At 49.8% G+C, this 17,567-nt stretch overlaps 2 protein-coding genes across 2 annotated transcripts; one reads left to right on the forward strand and one right to left on the reverse strand.

The window, feature by feature from the left end:
• Window positions 1-263: 263 nt before the first annotated feature.
• LOC124699605 (phosphoribosylamine--glycine ligase-like) lies at window positions 264-4,111 on the forward strand. Its single transcript, XM_047231886.1, has 5 exons — window positions 264-457; window positions 573-854; window positions 1,009-1,382; window positions 1,887-2,417; window positions 3,688-4,111. Exons 2-5 carry the CDS (start codon window positions 599-601, stop codon window positions 4,099-4,101), a joined length of 1,575 nt encoding a protein of 524 aa, XP_047087842.1. The 5' UTR covers window positions 264-457; window positions 573-598; the 3' UTR covers window positions 4,102-4,111.
• Window positions 4,112-5,560: 1,449 nt separating this feature from the next.
• LOC124696615 (leucine-rich repeat receptor-like serine/threonine-protein kinase BAM1) lies at window positions 5,561-12,124 on the reverse strand. The gene is made up of 2 exons (XM_047229320.1): window positions 9,165-12,124; window positions 5,561-5,979 (listed from the first exon to the last, which is right to left on the reverse strand). Exons 1-2 carry the CDS (start codon window positions 11,839-11,841, stop codon window positions 5,561-5,563), a joined length of 3,096 nt encoding a protein of 1,031 aa, XP_047085276.1. The 5' UTR covers window positions 11,842-12,124.
• Window positions 12,125-17,567: the final 5,443 nt, after the last annotated feature.

Genomic DNA, 17,567 nt, shown 5'->3' on the forward strand with positions numbered 1-17,567 from the left:
GCGTTTGTAGGACGTGGCTGAGGAGCGACTCCTCCAAATGCGGCAAGGACGGCTGGAGATGCTCTTATTTTGACACCTAAATACATGTGCTGCCTCTGATTTAAGCTATTTTAAACTAAAACCCGACACTTATTTGGAGGGGTAACATAATTTGACCGTGTGTGTCAGAACAGGGGTTACAGGAATCTTACCTGTTGGCTGGATTTGAGTAAAGAAAATCGGACGGACGAGATGAGTGCTAAGACAGCGTTGGCCTCCTCCCCTCACCCAAACCCAATATTCCTCTTCAGCTCGACTCAGCGCCGCCGCCACCTGATTCCTCCACCCGAAGCCGCCGCCGATTTCCTTCCTCCCAGCTGCGCCGCCTCCTCTCCGACATCGCCACTCCGGCCCCGTGCTTTGCCACCTTTCGTCTTCGTCCTTCTTCTCCGCGCCGTCTTCTCCCGCATCTCGCAAGGTACCTTCTAAAGGCCAAGTCTGCTTCTAAACTTCAACTTCCTCGGCTCGTGCCGCCTTCCGTGCAAATGGATGATTTCGAGCTTAATCTGATGCCTATTTAGTCTGATGATCAGCCTGAATTCAGGAAGAAAGAAGGTCCATGGCATGTGCTGCTTACAGTATCAGGGGCCATCTCAAGCTTGCCGCGGGGCATGGCCCGTACGCCCTGGCCAATAATCACCTGTGCGGCGGCGGCTTGAAGCCTTCGGTATCATATCCTGTTTCTCAGTCGTGGAGCACTCTCACTAGTAATGCAGGGCGACACGCCGCCAGCCGTTCTCACTTGATTGTCAGCAATTCAGAAAGATGGCGCTCAAGCTTGAAAGCTTCACCGGAAGATGGCACCATCGTTGCTGGTAAGTTTCTTTTGGATCGGTTGGGTGTGAATTATTTAGGAACTGCGCTATGAGACGAACTGCAATGCGAAAACCTTTCTTCTAGTTAATATCAGCAGCAAGTTAAATGCAAAGTGTTACACCAGTGTTTAATACATGTCTGTTTTGCTATCAGAAGGGAAGATAACTGTACTGGTCATTGGTGGTGGAGGAAGGGAGCATGCACTTTGTTTTGCTTTGAACCGTTCACCTTCTTGTGAGGCAGTTTTATGCGCCCCTGGTAATGTTGGTATTGCCCAATCTGGAGATGCGGTCTGCATATCGGACTTGGACATCTCCAGTAGTGATGCTGTTATATCGTTCTGCCACAAGAGGGGAGTGGGAATGGTGGTAGTCGGTCCTGAAGGTCCTCTTGTTGCGGGTCTTGCGAATGACCTTGTCAAAGCTGGGATACCAACCTTTGGTCCATCATCGGAGGCTGCAGCATTAGAGGGATCAAAGGACTTTATGAAGAAGCTGTGTTATAAGTATAATATCCCCACTGCTCAGGTACTTTGTTCATTTGTGTTAAGTACTGCATTTTTCCTACCCGCAAAAAAATGTAGTTTCCAGGGACTACAGGGGTTTGATTCCATTGGATGCCTGCATATGGTTGATGCTATTTCTATATGTTTTTAATAAAAGGTGCACCATGTTAGGCTTAAGCATATTTCCTTTGTCCTGAGGCGATGTTGTTAACCATGCTCATTTTGTACTGAATTGCTATTACCAATTACAGAGGCTAGAAGTATTGCAGCCAACTTTGAGTTTCTCGCGGAATATATTTCACTGTGACTGTATTATTTTTTACCATTCTTCATGGTTCTTCTATTTTCCTAAGGATAATTAATTTTTGATATGAAGTTATCTTACTACTGCAGAAAGAAATTGTAAAATTACTTTAGCAAAAAACAGTGAAACCGGTACTCCTCTTTATATGATACTTATATGCAGTTTCAGATGTTAAGGCATACAAATGAAGCTAATACGAGTACTCTTATCTCTCTCATGTAGTATCGTACATTCACGGACCCCGCGGAAGCTAAACAATACGTTCAGGATCAAGGGGCTCCTATTGTCATTAAAGCTGATGGATTGGCTGCTGGAAAGGGTGTCGTCGTTGCTATGACTTTGGATGAGGCATTAGAAGCAATAGACTCTATGCTGGTTGAAGAGTCATTTGGTTCTGCTGGTTCGCGGATCATCATTGAGGAGTATCTAGAGGGTGAAGAAGCCTCTTTTTTTGCATTAGTAGATGGTGAATATGCTTTGCCACTTGAATCAGCACAGGATCACAAAAGAGTTGGTGATGGTGATGTTGGCCCAAACACGGGTGGTATGGGTGCGTACTCCCCTGCTCCAGTAGTGACGGAAGAGCTTAAGAGCACGATCATGCAAGGTATAATTATTCCAACTGTTAAAGGCATGGCTGCTGAAGGATGCAAGTTTGTTGGTGTATTATATGCTGGGCTTATGATAGAGAAGAAATCTGGGCTGCCTAAGCTTATTGAATACAATGTGCGATTTGGGGACCCTGAATGCCAGGTTAGTGCTTATCTGACATCTACCTCTTAAGATATCTAGATTTCCCAATTCAAGCATTGCAAGTGTGGTTTTGGTTTCGTAGTTCATTTATGATCTAAGGATTTTTGATGAAGTTGCACTACAGAATGCCTTCCCAACAGTGTTTAACCTCATGCTTTAGCGACCCCCCAATGAAGTTTTCTTAATAGTTTCTTTAGTGATGCCTTGATGAAGTTATCATGCTTTAGTGATCCCCTAGTGAAGCTCCTAATAGATCACCTTACCTTATGAGAAGTCTAGTCCTTTTCCTGCTCAATCTTCCAGTGCAGAAAAGTGAGTGGTTCCTGTGCTACAATGGCAATGGTGCATTTGGGTGTTAAAGGTGGAAAAATAAGCCTGGCCCTCTATGGACTGGAAAGATGATGTGCTAGGAGAGCAACTGAGGAGACATGTGAATGCCTAGATGCCTATATGTAACGTAGTTGCCCTGGCCCCTGGGTCCTCCTCTTGAGAACCACTCCACTCAAATTCAAACATTGTAGCCTGTAGGCATTACCATTTTTATAGTTTGAGTATAGATAAGATAAATATTTGATACTAGCAAAGTGAAAGTAAAACTAGGAGATTATAAAACTATCACAATACTGTGTTTTCATAACATTTTAGTACCATATTGTGATAGAAATTGGCGACCGAAAACTCTACATTTGTAACAGAGTGAGTGCCTTACAAATGCCATCTGAACGTTGTGCCTTATTCTCATGTACATTTACTTGTGACACAGAAGGGGCGTATCCTGCTTTTGTTCACTGCTCAAGCTTTCTATCGTTCCATATAATTCCAGGCGCTTGACATTTGTGGGATTTCCAATTGTTATATGTCTGCTTAAAGGCATCTAAACCTTAAATTAATCATCCAGATTTAAACTTCTAGTTCAGTCCAAAGTGCCCTTGTTAAGCTTGGTTGGATTTCATAAATATGTGATAGCTGGTTTGATTTTTGTTGCTTATCAAATATGTCATCATGCTTCTGTAGTATCACATACAGTCTTACTGAGGACATTTTTAATACTACCTCTGTCCATAAAAGGATGTCTTAGATTTATCTAAATTTAAATGTATGTAGACACTGTTTAGTGTATAGTTACATCCAAATTTAGACAAGCCTAAGGCATCCTTTTATGGATGTAGGGAGTATCTTTCTTAAATCGTCGAGTTGACCTGTCACATGTTTTTTGCCCCATCAAATTCGGACTGCGCATTGCTCTATTAATCCATTTTCTTCCACTCAGGTTCTGATGATGAGGTTAGAATCCGATCTTGCTCAAGTTCTGCTATCTGCATGCAGAGGGGAACTGGGCACGGTTTCACTAACCTGGTCACCCGAAATCGCAATGGTGGTTGTGATGGCAAGTGAAGGATACCCTGGCTCTTATAAGAAGGGAACTGTCATAAAGAATATCGACAAGGCCGGGCAGGTTTCTCCAGCCGTTAAGATATTCCATGCTGGAACAGCTTTGGATGGAGATGGCAACCTTGTAGCTGTCGGAGGCCGGGTTCTTGGTGTCACTGCAAAGGGCAAGGACATTGAAGAAGCGAGGTCTAGAGCATACGGTGCAGTTGATGTTGTTGACTGGCCAGAAGGATTCTTCAGGCGGGATATTGGTTGGAGGGCGCTGAAACAGGAGCAGACTGTTAACTACTGACGAGGTTTCCTAATTATTTAGGTGAGCTTCTAGTGTCAAAGTGAAATGAGGACATAATAGTCACTAGTCTTGTGGTTGCGAAATGACAAAAACATAGCTCCTGGTCTCCTGGAACATTAACGTGTTCAAACTTGAGTATCCTTTTGACCATTGGTATCTTCTCAACCATTTGTGACGGTTTTATATTTCTAGATTGCAATATGTCAAGTGCAATTACCTCTTTTCTGAGAGCGAGGTGCAATTACCTCTTCTTTTCTGAGAGCGAGGTGCAATTACCTATTGAGGTGTAATCATACTATCAACTATTCTACTGAACTTATCCATGCGAAAAATCTTAGAAGCATTTGCTAATAACTATAAATTTTGCTTTGGGATATTTGATTCATTGTGGTAGTGACAAATCTAGTATGATCCTAGTTGTAGTCTGTAGAGGAGGGGAGGATATCTAAATACAATAGATGAGCTCCAAAGGCTGCCGTAGCCATCTACATTACTGTTGGGCATTCAACACTACTGAGATGAACAGAGTGCCATATATATGGAGCTTTGCTACAAACTGCTGCTACAACAGTTTGCTAACATCTAGAGCATCCTAGTATGCATTTTTTGCCCTGCCTACCAAAATTTGCTAGTAACATGTAGAGCATTATAGCATGCATCTTTGCCATGTTCTATCCTCTGATGATTAAAGCTATATGCGAGCAGGGTAATGGTACTTGCATAGCTTGTAGTTACTGACATGGCACTGTAACCACTGGAACCAAGCATCATCGACCCATGATGGGAGGAACTGTTGAAAAATCTCTTCCACCATGTTTTCGACCCTCCTTTATTTGGATATAAAGCTGCGCAATTCAAGTCCCTATCTGAATGCTTTAAGCTTTGGTAATTGAAACGTTTTCAAAGACTGCCAAGTACCTTTTGTTTTATCTTTGTTCTTCTCACTTTCCCTGAAACCAAAGATCCAGTCAAGAATCTTCGAACAGATGATTATAGTAGACCTCCTGATGACAAAATTTGCCCAAGTAATACAAAAAGGTCCTGGTAGTACAGAGTTGGGCATAAACAAGAAGTGGTGTAAAAGGAGACGGACAAGGGGTGGTGGCTGAAGATTACCAGGAGATTACAAAGGTCCAAAGCTATGATGGAATTGAAAGGACTATTACATTGGACGACGCAAGCCCCTAGACGGTAGCATATGATTATCAAACCCTATACACCTTTGATGACAGGTAAAAAATTATATGTAGAAAGGGAGATGAGAAGAGAAAACACGATTGAAGTTACATGTTATTTGCTCCTCCCCGTCTTCCGTCACCACGCATCACTGTGGAACAAACTGTAGAATAATGCTAGTAGCTCTAATTAGTTGTAGTAGTAGTACTGTGGTTCAGTTCAGCCCCTGATCGACGCTGAGCCTGTAGTAGAAGCAACGACGTTTTTGCCGCTTAGATTTGCCTTAGGTGAGCAGGTCCGGGAAGAGCTTGTAGCAGTTGGGCTCCTTCTGCTGGGGCGCCGACGAGGACGAGGTTGACGACGACGACGGCGAGGTGTGGGCTGACGCGTGGCGCTGGTACTCGGAGAGCATCTGCACCACCTCCCTCATGGTGGGCCGCTCGACGCTGTTTTCCTGGACGCAGAGCATGGAGACGAAGAAGAGGTGCGCCACCTCGTCCATGGGCACGGTGCCCAGCCGGCGGTCGACGACCTTGGGCACGCTCTCCCTGCGCCCGTCGGTGACCCGCTTCGCCCACTGCACGATGTCCACGCCCTCGCCGAAGTCCCCCACGGGGCGCCGGCCCGTGACGAGCTCCAGCAGGACGACGCCGAAGCTGTACACATCGCTCTTCTCGTCCACTCTCAGGGTGTAAGCGTACTCTGCAAAAAAGAAGACGAACACAGTTAATTAGCTAGCCTGCTAATCTTGCCAAGGGAGTAATTAAATCAACACAGTACATTTTTTTCTTTTTGTGTGAGGAACACAGAATGATGATGTTTTATGTTAAATTAAAGCTATGAACTACTATAACCTAGGAGGAGTGTTCACAACGTGCATGAATGCACTGACCATACTGTAAGATAATCCTGCTAGGTGATCTCCTAGCGCGAACAAATCCAAGTGCGTCCTAGTTTTAAACAAGCGTGTGCTATGGTATTTGAGCTCAGCATGCTAGTAAAGCGAGCTTGTGTTACCTTGGAAATTTGAATAGTGTAGAAACTGGCTACTGCTCCTATGCGCCTACTACATGACAGAGCCGAGTGCCTACAACATTCTAGGACGAATCCCGAGAGAAACAACCCTACCACCATACCAATTGTAAAATGCATCCGAATCTTTCCCATACACATTTACAAATAGTGTATTGCACCAAGGTTCGTCAAACCCAAGGAAAATTCTTTGGCAGGATCGAAGATAAGCCAGCCCATGCCTACCTTAAGATCTTGCCAAATCCCCAATACGAAAGAGCTATAGCAAAAGAGAAAGGAGCGACGACAAAACAATAAAACTAAAGTGTGGTGGCCGTAACAGTGAAGGCGCGCCCGTGCCGTTCGAAAGCATTAGCCGTAACAGCACGCCGTCCCGTTGGCGTTGGGTCGCTTTGGCTTTGGCGACGGAACGGCAGCAAAGGCGGCGAGCTGCTTTGGCGACGCCCCATGAGGATGATGAGGCTTTTTTACGTACCGGAAGCATGGCCCATGCCGGTCAAAGATACAGCAGCGCAACCCAACTGATCCTGACCTAAAGTTGGGGACCAGCGGCCAGCGGGCAGCCGGTGCTGGAACCCGATGGATGAGCATATCGTATCATACTGATACGGGATCCGTATGATTTGGTTCAAAATGTTCAACAGGATGGCATAAATTCGTATTCTTTGGCTTGCTCTGGAGCTGCGCTCGTCAGTCAGTGGGATGCGATTCAGAATCAGATTGGGCTGCACCGAGAGCTGGTGGGCAGAATCTCCCTTTTGCGAAGCCCGATGCTGCTGCTCTGCCCTGGCGGTGGCGGCCATGCTCCGGCCGCCCAGTTCTTCACCTGTCAGGCTGACACGGCGCAGTCCACCCACCGCCCGCCCACGACAAGTACACACATGCATGTACGCTACGCTACGCGCACATTGATGCGCCGCGTTACACGGGAGGCAGGCTCGGCACCGTCCGTGCATGCACGCCGGACCGGCCGGCCGCCGCCCGGCGAGCTCGGCTTCAGCGGTGCCAGGGTGGGCGCGCATCTGATCTTGTTTGTTTCGTAGAATGCATGGGGAACGTGTCGGGTTCGTGACTTGTGTTGGCTAGCGACTGTGCGCCCCGCCGGCATCGTGTCGTCGCTATCGCGCCGGGCTTGGGTCCACTCCCCTCATCTCCCTGACACTGCGGCAAATAATTGGGTGCTCGAGTGCGAGGCCTGACCGGAGGACCCCTTTTCGGCCGCTTTCGCCGGGGACCCACCGCGCAGAGTGCTGATGACGTGGTGATGTAAAGCAGGTCTGGATCGATCGTATGCATGACGACGTACTGCAGCTGCTACTGCGTGTCATGTGCAGACGCGTAAAGTAGACCGGAGCCATACGCCCTCCCCTCCCCTCCCGTCCCGACTATTCAAATCGAAGATACACGAGTCATCTTCTTCCCCATATTTCGCGAGACCAAGGGAGACAAAAGAATGGAATAACGCTCTGTTCACTCACAAATAAAGCTCCACCGCCTGCTCCAGTAGCGCCAGTGGCGGAGCCAGAACCTAAATCATGTGTTGTCATTTCAAATCTACAATGTCAAATATACATACTTTATACTTATTTTAAATATTTTTTTGCAATATTAATGCCAAAATACAAAGAATTTGGCAAAAAGTTGTGTGGTCAATTGACCACACAGCTCTCAACGTGGCTTCGCCACTGAATAGCACCACCAATAGGTATATTCGGGCGCCGGGCCTTGGTGTGGGTGTGAGCACCCGCGGTCACGTCATACCAGACCGGAGGTGGGGACGACCAAGAAGCACCGTCCATGGTGCACATAGTGCCACGAAAGCCCACACTCTAGGAGGCGGCCAACAACAACTCCGGCAGGTGAACCGAACTACAAAGACGTAGCCTCCAATGAGGGAAGCGACACATCAACGCCGCCGCCGCTCGATCCGATGACTAGATCTAGGGTTTCCCCTATATATGGTCGAGGAGAGGAACCACGAACGGTTCCATGAAGACGTCTCCAAGTAGGTGACGGCACCCTTAGGGAAACACCGACGGGCTTTCATCTAGCTGAAGACTTCGACAACTTCTACCTTGCCGACCATATTGCCAGCTACGATTTAGGGGCTACCGATGGAGATGCTCTAAGGATTGCGAAAAATCTAGTTGGAACAGAGAAATACACTCGAAGGGTACTAGTAGTGGCATACCCAAATTTCTATCAAGCCTAGACGCACTGTAAGCCTGGCCGAATTTTCATCAAAATATTCATCAATTTTTCATCAAAATATAGGCTGCGCCGCCTATGCGTACTAGTGTAAATCAAGATCTGCCGATGTTTTACGATCTAGGGGCACGGGTGAAGATGCTCTAAGTTCAGATATTCTATTTTCTAATAATATAATTTTTACATTATATAATTTAAAGTATATATGTCAAATTGATAACCTAGAGATAGGGGAAAAATTAGTAACTGAGAGGAAGGAAGTACTATGGTGCTGTGGTTACGTTCTGGCGGCAGACATTGAGACAGAGCACCATCACTATCTGCGTGCATGTGGTCGACGTACGTTATACTACGTGAAGTTCTTTGACTTGGTAGCAAATCAGACGCTCCCTTGCATTGCATTGCATGGTAGTACTGCTAGGCACTAGCTATTGACTTTGATCAGTGGGTCCCAGGCCCAGACACCGTGTCTAGTGTACCATGGACGTGGAGGATCGCGACAAGCATATGAGCTCAAGAAATCCGATGGATCCTACCCAAATCGGACTGACCCCTCCTAGGCAGGCAAGCCGATAACAACAGACAAAAACCAACACGTGTACTAGTACGAGCAACGAGACACGAAAATCAAATTTGTACGCACGCACCTGGGGCGATGTAGCCGTACGACCCGGCGACGGCGGACATGCACTCCGACGCCCCGGCGGCGCCGCCGGCGCCGGCATCGGAGCGGAGGAACTTTGCGAGTCCGAAGTCGGCGACGTGCGCCTCGAGGTTGTCGCCGAGGAGGATGTTGTTGGACTTGACGTCGCGGTGGACGATCATGGGCGTGCAGTCGTGGTGCAGGTAGCAGAGCCCGCGCGCCGCCTCCAGCGCGATCCGGTACCGCCGCTCCCACGCCAGGAACCCGCCGCCCTTGCCGTGGAGCACCGACCCCAGGCTGCCGTTCGACATGTACTCGTACACCAGCACGTTCGCGCCGCCGCCGTCCCGGCTGCTGCAGAAGGCCAGCAGCCGCACGATGTTCCGGTGCCGGATGCTGCCCAGCGTCCGGATCTCCGCCCGGAACCCGTGGTCGTGCCCGCGTCCTGCCGCCCCCGGACCGCCGCCGTTCAGCCGCTTCACCGCGATCATCTCGCCGCCGTCGCGCGTCCGGCCAGCGTACACCACGCCGGCGCCGCCGCGGCCCACCACGTTCCCGTCCTTCATGCACTCGATCACCTCCGCGATCCCGAACTCCACCTTGTGGAACGCCGTGAACCGCCACGCGCCGTCGGGCCCGCCGCCGCCGCCGCGGTACGACGACCGCGCGCGCCACACCGCCGCCACCGCGAACGCCACCGAGCACGCCAGCAGCCCCAGCGCGAACGCCAGCTTGTAGTCGCCCCACCTCGCCCGCCGCTGCCCCGTTACCACCGCCGACCCGCCACCACCATAGCTGCACGGCCGGCTCAGCACCGGCCCGCACAGCCTCGGGTTCCCCGCGAACGCCGTCGCGTTCAGGTACCCGAGCTGGCCCGTGTCGGGAAGCTGCCCGGACAGGTCGTTGAACGAGAAATCCGCCGCCGTGAGGCTGCTCATCGCGCCGACCGCCGCCGGGATCGACTCCTCCAGCCGGTTCCGCGACAGGTTCAGGTAGTTCAGCACCCTGATCCCGGCGATCGCCTCGGGGATCGGCCCGGACAGCCTGTTCCTGCTCAGGTCCATGTACGTCAGCTGCCCGCACCGCCCGACGGCATCCGGAATCGCCCCTGCAAGCTCGTTGCCGCTCAGGTCCAGCTTCACGAGCAGCCGCAGCTCCCCGACCTCCGCCGGCACGGCGCCGGCGAGCCGGTTGTTGCTCGCCAGCAGCGTCTGCAGCGCCGAGAGGTTGCCCAGCGCGCCGGGCAGCGGCCCGGACAGCAGGTTGTTGGACAGGTTCAGCTGCGCCAGCTGCGAACCGGTCTGCGGAGTCGGGTTCGGCGGGACCGGGCCGGTGAGCAGGTTGTTCTGGAGCTCCAGCAGGTTCAGCCGCGGCAGGTACAGCAGGCCGCCGGGGATGCTGCCGTTGAGGTAGTTCTGCCCGAGCCGGACGCGGGTGAGGCTCGCGCACGACCCCAGCGACGCCGGGATGGGCCCGAACAGGAAGTTGTTCATCAGGATGGCGGTGCGCAGCTCGCCGGACGCGCACAGCATCTCCGGTATCATCCCGGTGAGCCGGTTCGTGGACAGGTCGACGAGCCGGAGCGCCGCGTTCGCGCCGAGCCCCGCCGGCACGCGCCCGGTGAAGTTGTTCATGAACAGCTGCACCGTCTCCAGCCGCGGCAGCGCCGCTATGAAGTCTGGGACAGGACCGTGGAGGCGGTTCAGGAACAGGTTGAGCAGACGGAGCGAGGTCAGTGACGCGAGGGAGGCCGGGACCTCGCCGGTCAGCGCGTTGTTCGACAGGTCCAGCGCGGTGAGCGCCGTGAGGTTGCCGAGCTCCGCCGGGATTGCGCCGGTTAGCTGGTTGGTGTGGAGGAACAGCGTGACGAGGGAGGTCAGCTCGCCCAGCTCCGACGGGATGTTCCCGCTGAGGCCGCAGTTGGACACGTCCAGCACGGTCAGGTTGCGCAGCCGGCCGAGCTCCGGCGGGATGCCGCCGTCGAACGCGTTGTAGTACCCGAGGTACAGCTCCTTGAGGCTCGTGAGCTTGCCGAGCTCCGGCGGGATGGCGCCCTGCAGGTTGTTGCCGTTGAGGGACAGGTACTCGAGCGCCGCCATCCCGCCGTACGATGCGGGTATCGCCCCGGAGAAGTAATTGCCGCCAAGGTCGAGGTGCCGGAGACGTGGCAGCGCCGCCACGCCGGCCGGGAGCGGGGAGGAGAAGTTGTTGTCGTAGGCGTCGAGCACCTCGAGGCTCGGGAGCGACGGGAAGTCCCAGCCCTCGAGGCCGCCGCCGAGCTGGTTGCCGGAGACATTGACGTAGCGGAGCGCCGGGAGCGCGGACACGGCCACCGCGCCCACGATGCCGTTCCCGGCGAGGGAGAGGTTACGGAGCGCGTCGAGCCCAGTCACCTCGGCTGTCACGGGCTCGCCGGTGGATACGTTCATGTTGGCAATGTCGATGGAGACCACCCGGCCATCGTCGCAGCGGACGCCGGTCCACTCGCACACCGAGGCGACATTGCCCGGCGACCATGAGCGCAACACGTGCGGGCGGCAGCTCAGGGAGGACTTGAGGGAGAGCAAGGCCAGCGCGTCTCCACGCAAGGCATCTCCATGGCCATTGCCATCGACACCGATGGTGGATAATAGATGAAAAATCAAGAACCAGAGCAAGATAAGAGGATTAGGAGCCCTCATCTGGATTACAATTCTTTGGGGCTTGGGAATTGCGGTGAGGATTAACTAACTTGAATATGCAGCCGTTGGCATTGGCATTGCTGCTGTTTGAGTAGGCTTACAGAGTGACGAGTGAATGGATGTAGAGATGTAGATGTAGAAGGATATAGAGGGAACGGCAAAGGCATGCAAGAATCTTGAGAAGCTTCACATGAAAATGGAGGCGAGAGAGGCTAGCTTCACACTGAAGGTGAGGGGAATATGTTCTCTCTGTGCCAAGAATGGCTTTGTCTTTTGAGCTATTTATGCCTTGTGGGAGAAGAGTGTCTAGTAGCGCATTGGGCTCTCTGCTTTCAGTGTTTTTGTGTTCTCTCTTCTCCTCTCTCTAGTGCTGTTCATCTCTGTCTTCTCCTTTTGCTTTATCTTTGGGAGCAGAGAAGCTAACTGTTAAAGGCTTGTAGTGGGCGAGGAAGCAGCCATGGCAAGTGATAGGGGAGTTTCTGGCTTTGACAATTATCTACAAACTGGCCCATTGGGTTTTGGGGAGTATTTAGAAAGGCTTCTTGTAATTATTACATAGCGCCCGACAGAAAAAGAGACATGCACTCTGGTCACTATCCAAGTACAGGGCCTGTGATTGAATTTTCAGCAATGATGAAAGAGAGCAAGCAAACTAATCAATGTGCTCAATATGTGTATGTGTGCCATTCGGTAGCTTTGGGAGTACAAGCAAAAACAGGCTTTGGCCAAGTCTTTTGGCATGTATTTGATGTGTTGATCATGTGTAGGAAACTTGGATCTAGCAAAATGGACCCATACTGCTTAATATAGAAAAAGGAACTACTTAACTCCACAAAGTTTCACCTGTTGTATACTCCACCCCCTCAAATATGAAATCAAATGTCGTACTCTCCCATCTAATAGAAAGATCACATAAATCTCCATGCGAATTTTGCCCCTTATAGTGAAGTGATTCTTAAGCGTTTTTTAAGACAGTCTTTTACCAAAAATTAACCCATGTATATATGGATTACTTGATATCAAACTAGCATCATTAAAAAGTGTTTTTAGCACGAATGTAACAATATCAATTGTATACTATACAATCGGGATATTGTTGCTTAAATCTTTGGATCAAAGTTTATCATAAAATGTATGTGTGTGTCGTATTCATAGAAATGGAGTTATGTTTTCCAACAAAAGGATCTTAATTGTCACATATCCGTTGTTCCATCAACTCAATAGGACTATGCAATCACATAAGATCTATATCCGGTCTCTGCTTACGAAATTGTATACAACCACACAAGATCGAAGCAAAAAAAAAATGACAGAAGAAGTTCAACCCCATATAAGGGAGAAAAACTGAACTCATGTAGGGGAGCATCACCCCACCTAAGATGAAGTCAATGTGTACATGCATATACATAATTTTCTCATGTAGCACGATATCATTTTTTATATAGGCATATCGATCAACAAAGACCTTATTTTCATACCAATTGATAAGGGGGTTGCCCGATCTTCTCGATAAGCATGGTGGATGGTGATGAACACACGATGAACACAACGAAGATAACACGATGATGAAGTGGATGATAACTTGTATGACACAACGAGTCTCTCGATTGGTCCCTGTCGCTAATGCAACAGCTCTCAACCTTGCAAAATATTCGCAACTCCACACACTTGCGCACGTAGCCGCCGACCACGAAGCGGTAAATTGTAACCTTCTAATTTCCAATGGAACAACAGATCACACAAACTTTCAGTAGCAAAACACCAGATCGATACGAATTGGTGTATAGATTCGATAGAGTTGCAAAGCAATCAACTATGAACTAGGGTTTATCTTAAACATGGTCTAAGGTTGTTTTGGGGGCATCCTAGACACTTATATAGGGGTTTATGAAGACCAGAAGTCGAAAACTACGATTACAAACCGACCTAGATCGGGATCTGGTCGAGACTGACTTGGACACGACCGACGTGGGGACCGGTCGACCGAGCCAGGGGCCGGATGGTCCGGCGGTGACATAGGCATCCTGAATGGGCCTGCCAAATAAGGTACCCGATGTTATCTAGAGGCCCACGACCCAAAGCTTATGAGGCCCGGAAGCCCAATTAACATCGATATGGAAGATAGAGATAGATTAGGAATAAAGAGTCTTGTAATAATACGGGAAGGACTCAAATAGTCTCCCGGAGTTTGTAACTTGTACGATACGAAAACCTCGGCTCCATCTCCTATATAAAGGGGAGCCGAGGGAGAAAGAAAGGATCAAAATCGTTGTCAACACACATCCTAGTTTTTCATAGTCGAGCACATTTTCGGCTGAACCTTCGAGATCTACTTGCCCTCTACTTTCCGTGAAACCATAGTCTACAATCTGTAGGCATTGACAAGTTAAACCCTTGTCAATTGTCGCCGTCTGTGGAAAATTGGAGGCGACGAGGAGGTGATCTCGATGGCATCGTCAACATCGTCATCATCGTCGACATCAAGCAATGTGATGGACGGAGGTAAACAGGCCCAACCTGATCTCGTCGATTTTGTTCCTCACCCTCCCGCCCGTTTGCATGCATATGCCGATCTGGAGGAGTCGATGGAGATGACGTTCGGGAGTTTCCACTTCCGCGTTGGGAAAGAAGGATCGCATCGTCTCGCGGCACCGATTTTTTAGGGATCGTTAGCGGCCGATTCCGATTTCTCGGGATCATCATCATCGATCGAGTCAGGCGACGAGGAGGTCTCACCTCCAAGCTTCATCAAGTCCGCCATCGGCGGAGAACTCGCCGATATACTCGGCTGTATGTCTTTCGAGTCGTTCACGGGCTCCGATCTGAGCAGCGACTCGGAAAGCATCGACGATTTCGACTTCATCGACAAATCTACTTCTATCCAGGAGGTCTTCACCAATCGATACGACGGTGTCATCGATCCTGAAGATGATGAAAACACAACTGCAATATATCATAAAGTCTGCGCAATCGGGGAATCAAGCCGACAAGAGGACGAAGCGTCGGAGGCTTTCGATGACTTGGGCAATCCATACATCGACCCTGCAGATCTCACGCGCGGAACATGAAAAAAATACATCGGGTCCACGCCGCGAGAGAAGATACAGCTGTCGCAAGCAGCTTGGGATAGAGCTCAGAGAGCCATGAATGGCACAGAGCCGATGATTACCACGGCTACACCGGAGGCGCTACAAGCATATCAATATAAACTCGCTCGTGCTGGACGAGAGTTAGAGAAACAGAGAATAGCACTCAAAGCAAGGAAACCTGCAGCTTCTACGTCAAGTGCGCGTAGGGCTGCCTTGAGTCGACAATCAGGAACGTCGGGAGACAATCACAGAGGCGCCCGTGCGAGAGGAAGATCTTGACTGGCAAACGTGCCTGAGCATGAAAGAGAGAGTTTGATCCAAAACCTCGATCTGTCCTTTATGTCGATAGACACGAGAGGTCACATCATCCCAAAAACACCGGAAGCGGGATATCTAGCGACACATGCTTTCATGTTAGCATCCAAGCCACCTGCAGGAGACCCAAGATAAGCATTGTATAACATGGCTATGGCAGGAGTTGAATCATGGGAACAACAATACAAGGATCAAGTACACCGCAACCCGAGAGTGCTCCAAGGCAAAATAGTCCTCGGCCCACTTCGGCGGCGCGAGATCCTCCACGAGAAGGTGACGCGAGAAATACAATGATGCAAGCACGAGTCGATAGAGTATGGTAGGAGAGAGATCGTGAAAATAGAAGAGAGCATCGGCACTCACCGAAAGTTTGCGGTGAAGACATGTGTGGACTCCCTTGCTTTACCCGAAGGGTTCGCAAAACTCGGGTTCCCTCTGGTTTTAAGTTACCTGATAATTATAAAAAAATCGATGGATTGCAAGATCCAGAGGATTGGTTAGTCGACTACCAGGAAATAGTGAAGTTGATGGGTGGAACCAGAGCAACAGCCATGCAAAGCATCCAAGTTCACCTCAGTGGAGCCGCAAGATCTTGGATGAAGAAATTACCAGGAGGACCCATCGACAGTTGGGAGACTTTTGAGGATTTGTTCGTGAAAAATTACCATTCCACGTGCAAAAAGCCCGCATCAATAGAGCAGCCAAGGACTTGCAAGCAGAAGTATGATGAGTCGATGAGGATGTATATCCAGCGGTGGAGCATGATACGTCTCCGACGTATCGATAATTTCTTATGTTCCATGCCACATTATTGATGATATCTACATGTTTTATGCACACTTTATGTCATATTCGTGCATTTTCTGGAACTAACCTATTAACAAGATGCCGAAGAGCCGATTGCTGTTGTTCTCGTTGTTTTTGGTTTCAGAAATCCTAGTAACAAAATATTCTCGGAATTGGACGAAATCAACGCCCGGGGTCCTATTTTGCCACGAAGCTTCCGGAAGACCGAAGAGGAGTCGAAGTGGGGCCACGAGGCGCCGCCACCATAGGGCGGCGCGGCCCAGGCCCCGGCCGCGCCGACCTGTGGTGTGGGGCCCTCGTGTGGCCCCCACGTTGCCCTTCCGCCTATTTAAAGCCTCCGTCGCGAAACTCCCGAGCACCGAGAGCCACGATACGGAAAACCTTCCGCAGACGCCGCCGCCGCCAATCCCATCTCGGGGGATTCTGGAGATCTCCTCCGGCACCCTGCCGGAGAGGGGATTCATCTCCCGGAGGACTCTTCACCGCCATGGTCGCCTCCGGAGTGATGAGTGAGTAGTTCACCCCTGGACTATGGGTCCATAGCAGTAGCTAGATGGTTGTCTTCTCCTCATTGTGCTTCATTGTTGGATCTTGTGAGTTGCCTAACATGATCAAGATCATCTATCTGTAATAGTATATGTTGTGTTTGTCGGGATCCGATGGATAGAGAATACTATGTTATGTTAATTATCAAGTTATTACCTATGTGTTGTTTATGATCTTGCATGCTCTCCGTTATTAGTAGAGGCTCTGCCAAGTTTTTGCTCTTAACTCCAAGAGGGAGTATTTATGCTCGATAGTGGGTTCATGTCTCCAGTGAATGCGGGGAGTGACAGAAACCCCTAAGGTTATGGATGTGTCTGTTGCCACTAGGGATAAAACATTGATGCTATGTCTAAGGATGTAGTTGTTGATTACATTACGCACCATACTTAATGCAATTGTCTGTTGTTTAGCAACTTAATACCGGAAGGGGTTCGGATGATAACTCGAAGGTGGACTTTTTAGGCATAGATGCAGTTGGATGGCGGTCTATGTACTTTGTCGTAATGCCCAATTAAATCTCACTATATTTATCATGACATGTATGTGCATTGTTATGCCCTCTCTATTTGTCAATTGCCCGACTGTAATTTGTTCACCCAACATGCTTTTATCTTATGGGAGAGACACCTCTAGTGAACTGTGGACCCCGGTCCATTCTTTTATACTCGAAATACAAATCTGTCTGCAATACTTGTTCTTTACTCGTTTTCTTGCAAACAATCATCTTCCACACAATACGGTTAATCCTTTGTTACAGACAAGCCGGTGAGATTGACAACCTCACTGTTTCGTTGGGGCAAAGTACTTTGGTTGTGTTGTGCGGGTTCCACGTTGGCGCCGGAATCCCGGTGTTGCGCCGCACTACATCCCGCCGCCATCAACCTTCAACGTGCTTCTTGGCTCCTCTTGGTTCGATAAACCTTGGTTTCTTTCTCGAGGGAAAACTTGCTGCTGTGCGCATCATACCTT

This window comes from Lolium rigidum, chromosome 3 (assembly GCF_022539505.1).
Source record: "Lolium rigidum isolate FL_2022 chromosome 3, APGP_CSIRO_Lrig_0.1, whole genome shotgun sequence".
Taxonomy (NCBI): domain Eukaryota; kingdom Viridiplantae; phylum Streptophyta; class Magnoliopsida; order Poales; family Poaceae; genus Lolium; species Lolium rigidum.

Bases quoted from the DNA above. Each gene is read 5' to 3' on its own strand.
- LOC124699605 (XM_047231886.1), top strand. From the start codon at position 599: ATGGCATGTGCTGCTTACAGTATCAGGGGCCATCTCAAGCTTGCCGCG. The intron at 1,383-1,886 runs GTACTTTGTTCA...TCTCTCATGTAG, and splicing joins ATAATATCCCCACTGCTCAG to TATCGTACATTCACGGACCC. The intron at 2,418-3,687 runs GTTAGTGCTTAT...TCTTCCACTCAG, and splicing joins TTGGGGACCCTGAATGCCAG to GTTCTGATGATGAGGTTAGA.
- LOC124696615 (XM_047229320.1), bottom strand. From the start codon at position 11,841: ATGAGGGCTCCTAATCCTCTTATCTTGCTCTGGTTCTTGATTTTTCAT. The intron at 5,980-9,164 runs GTGCGTGCGTAC...TCTTTTTTGCAG, and splicing joins GTACGGCTACATCGCCCCAG to AGTACGCTTACACCCTGAGA.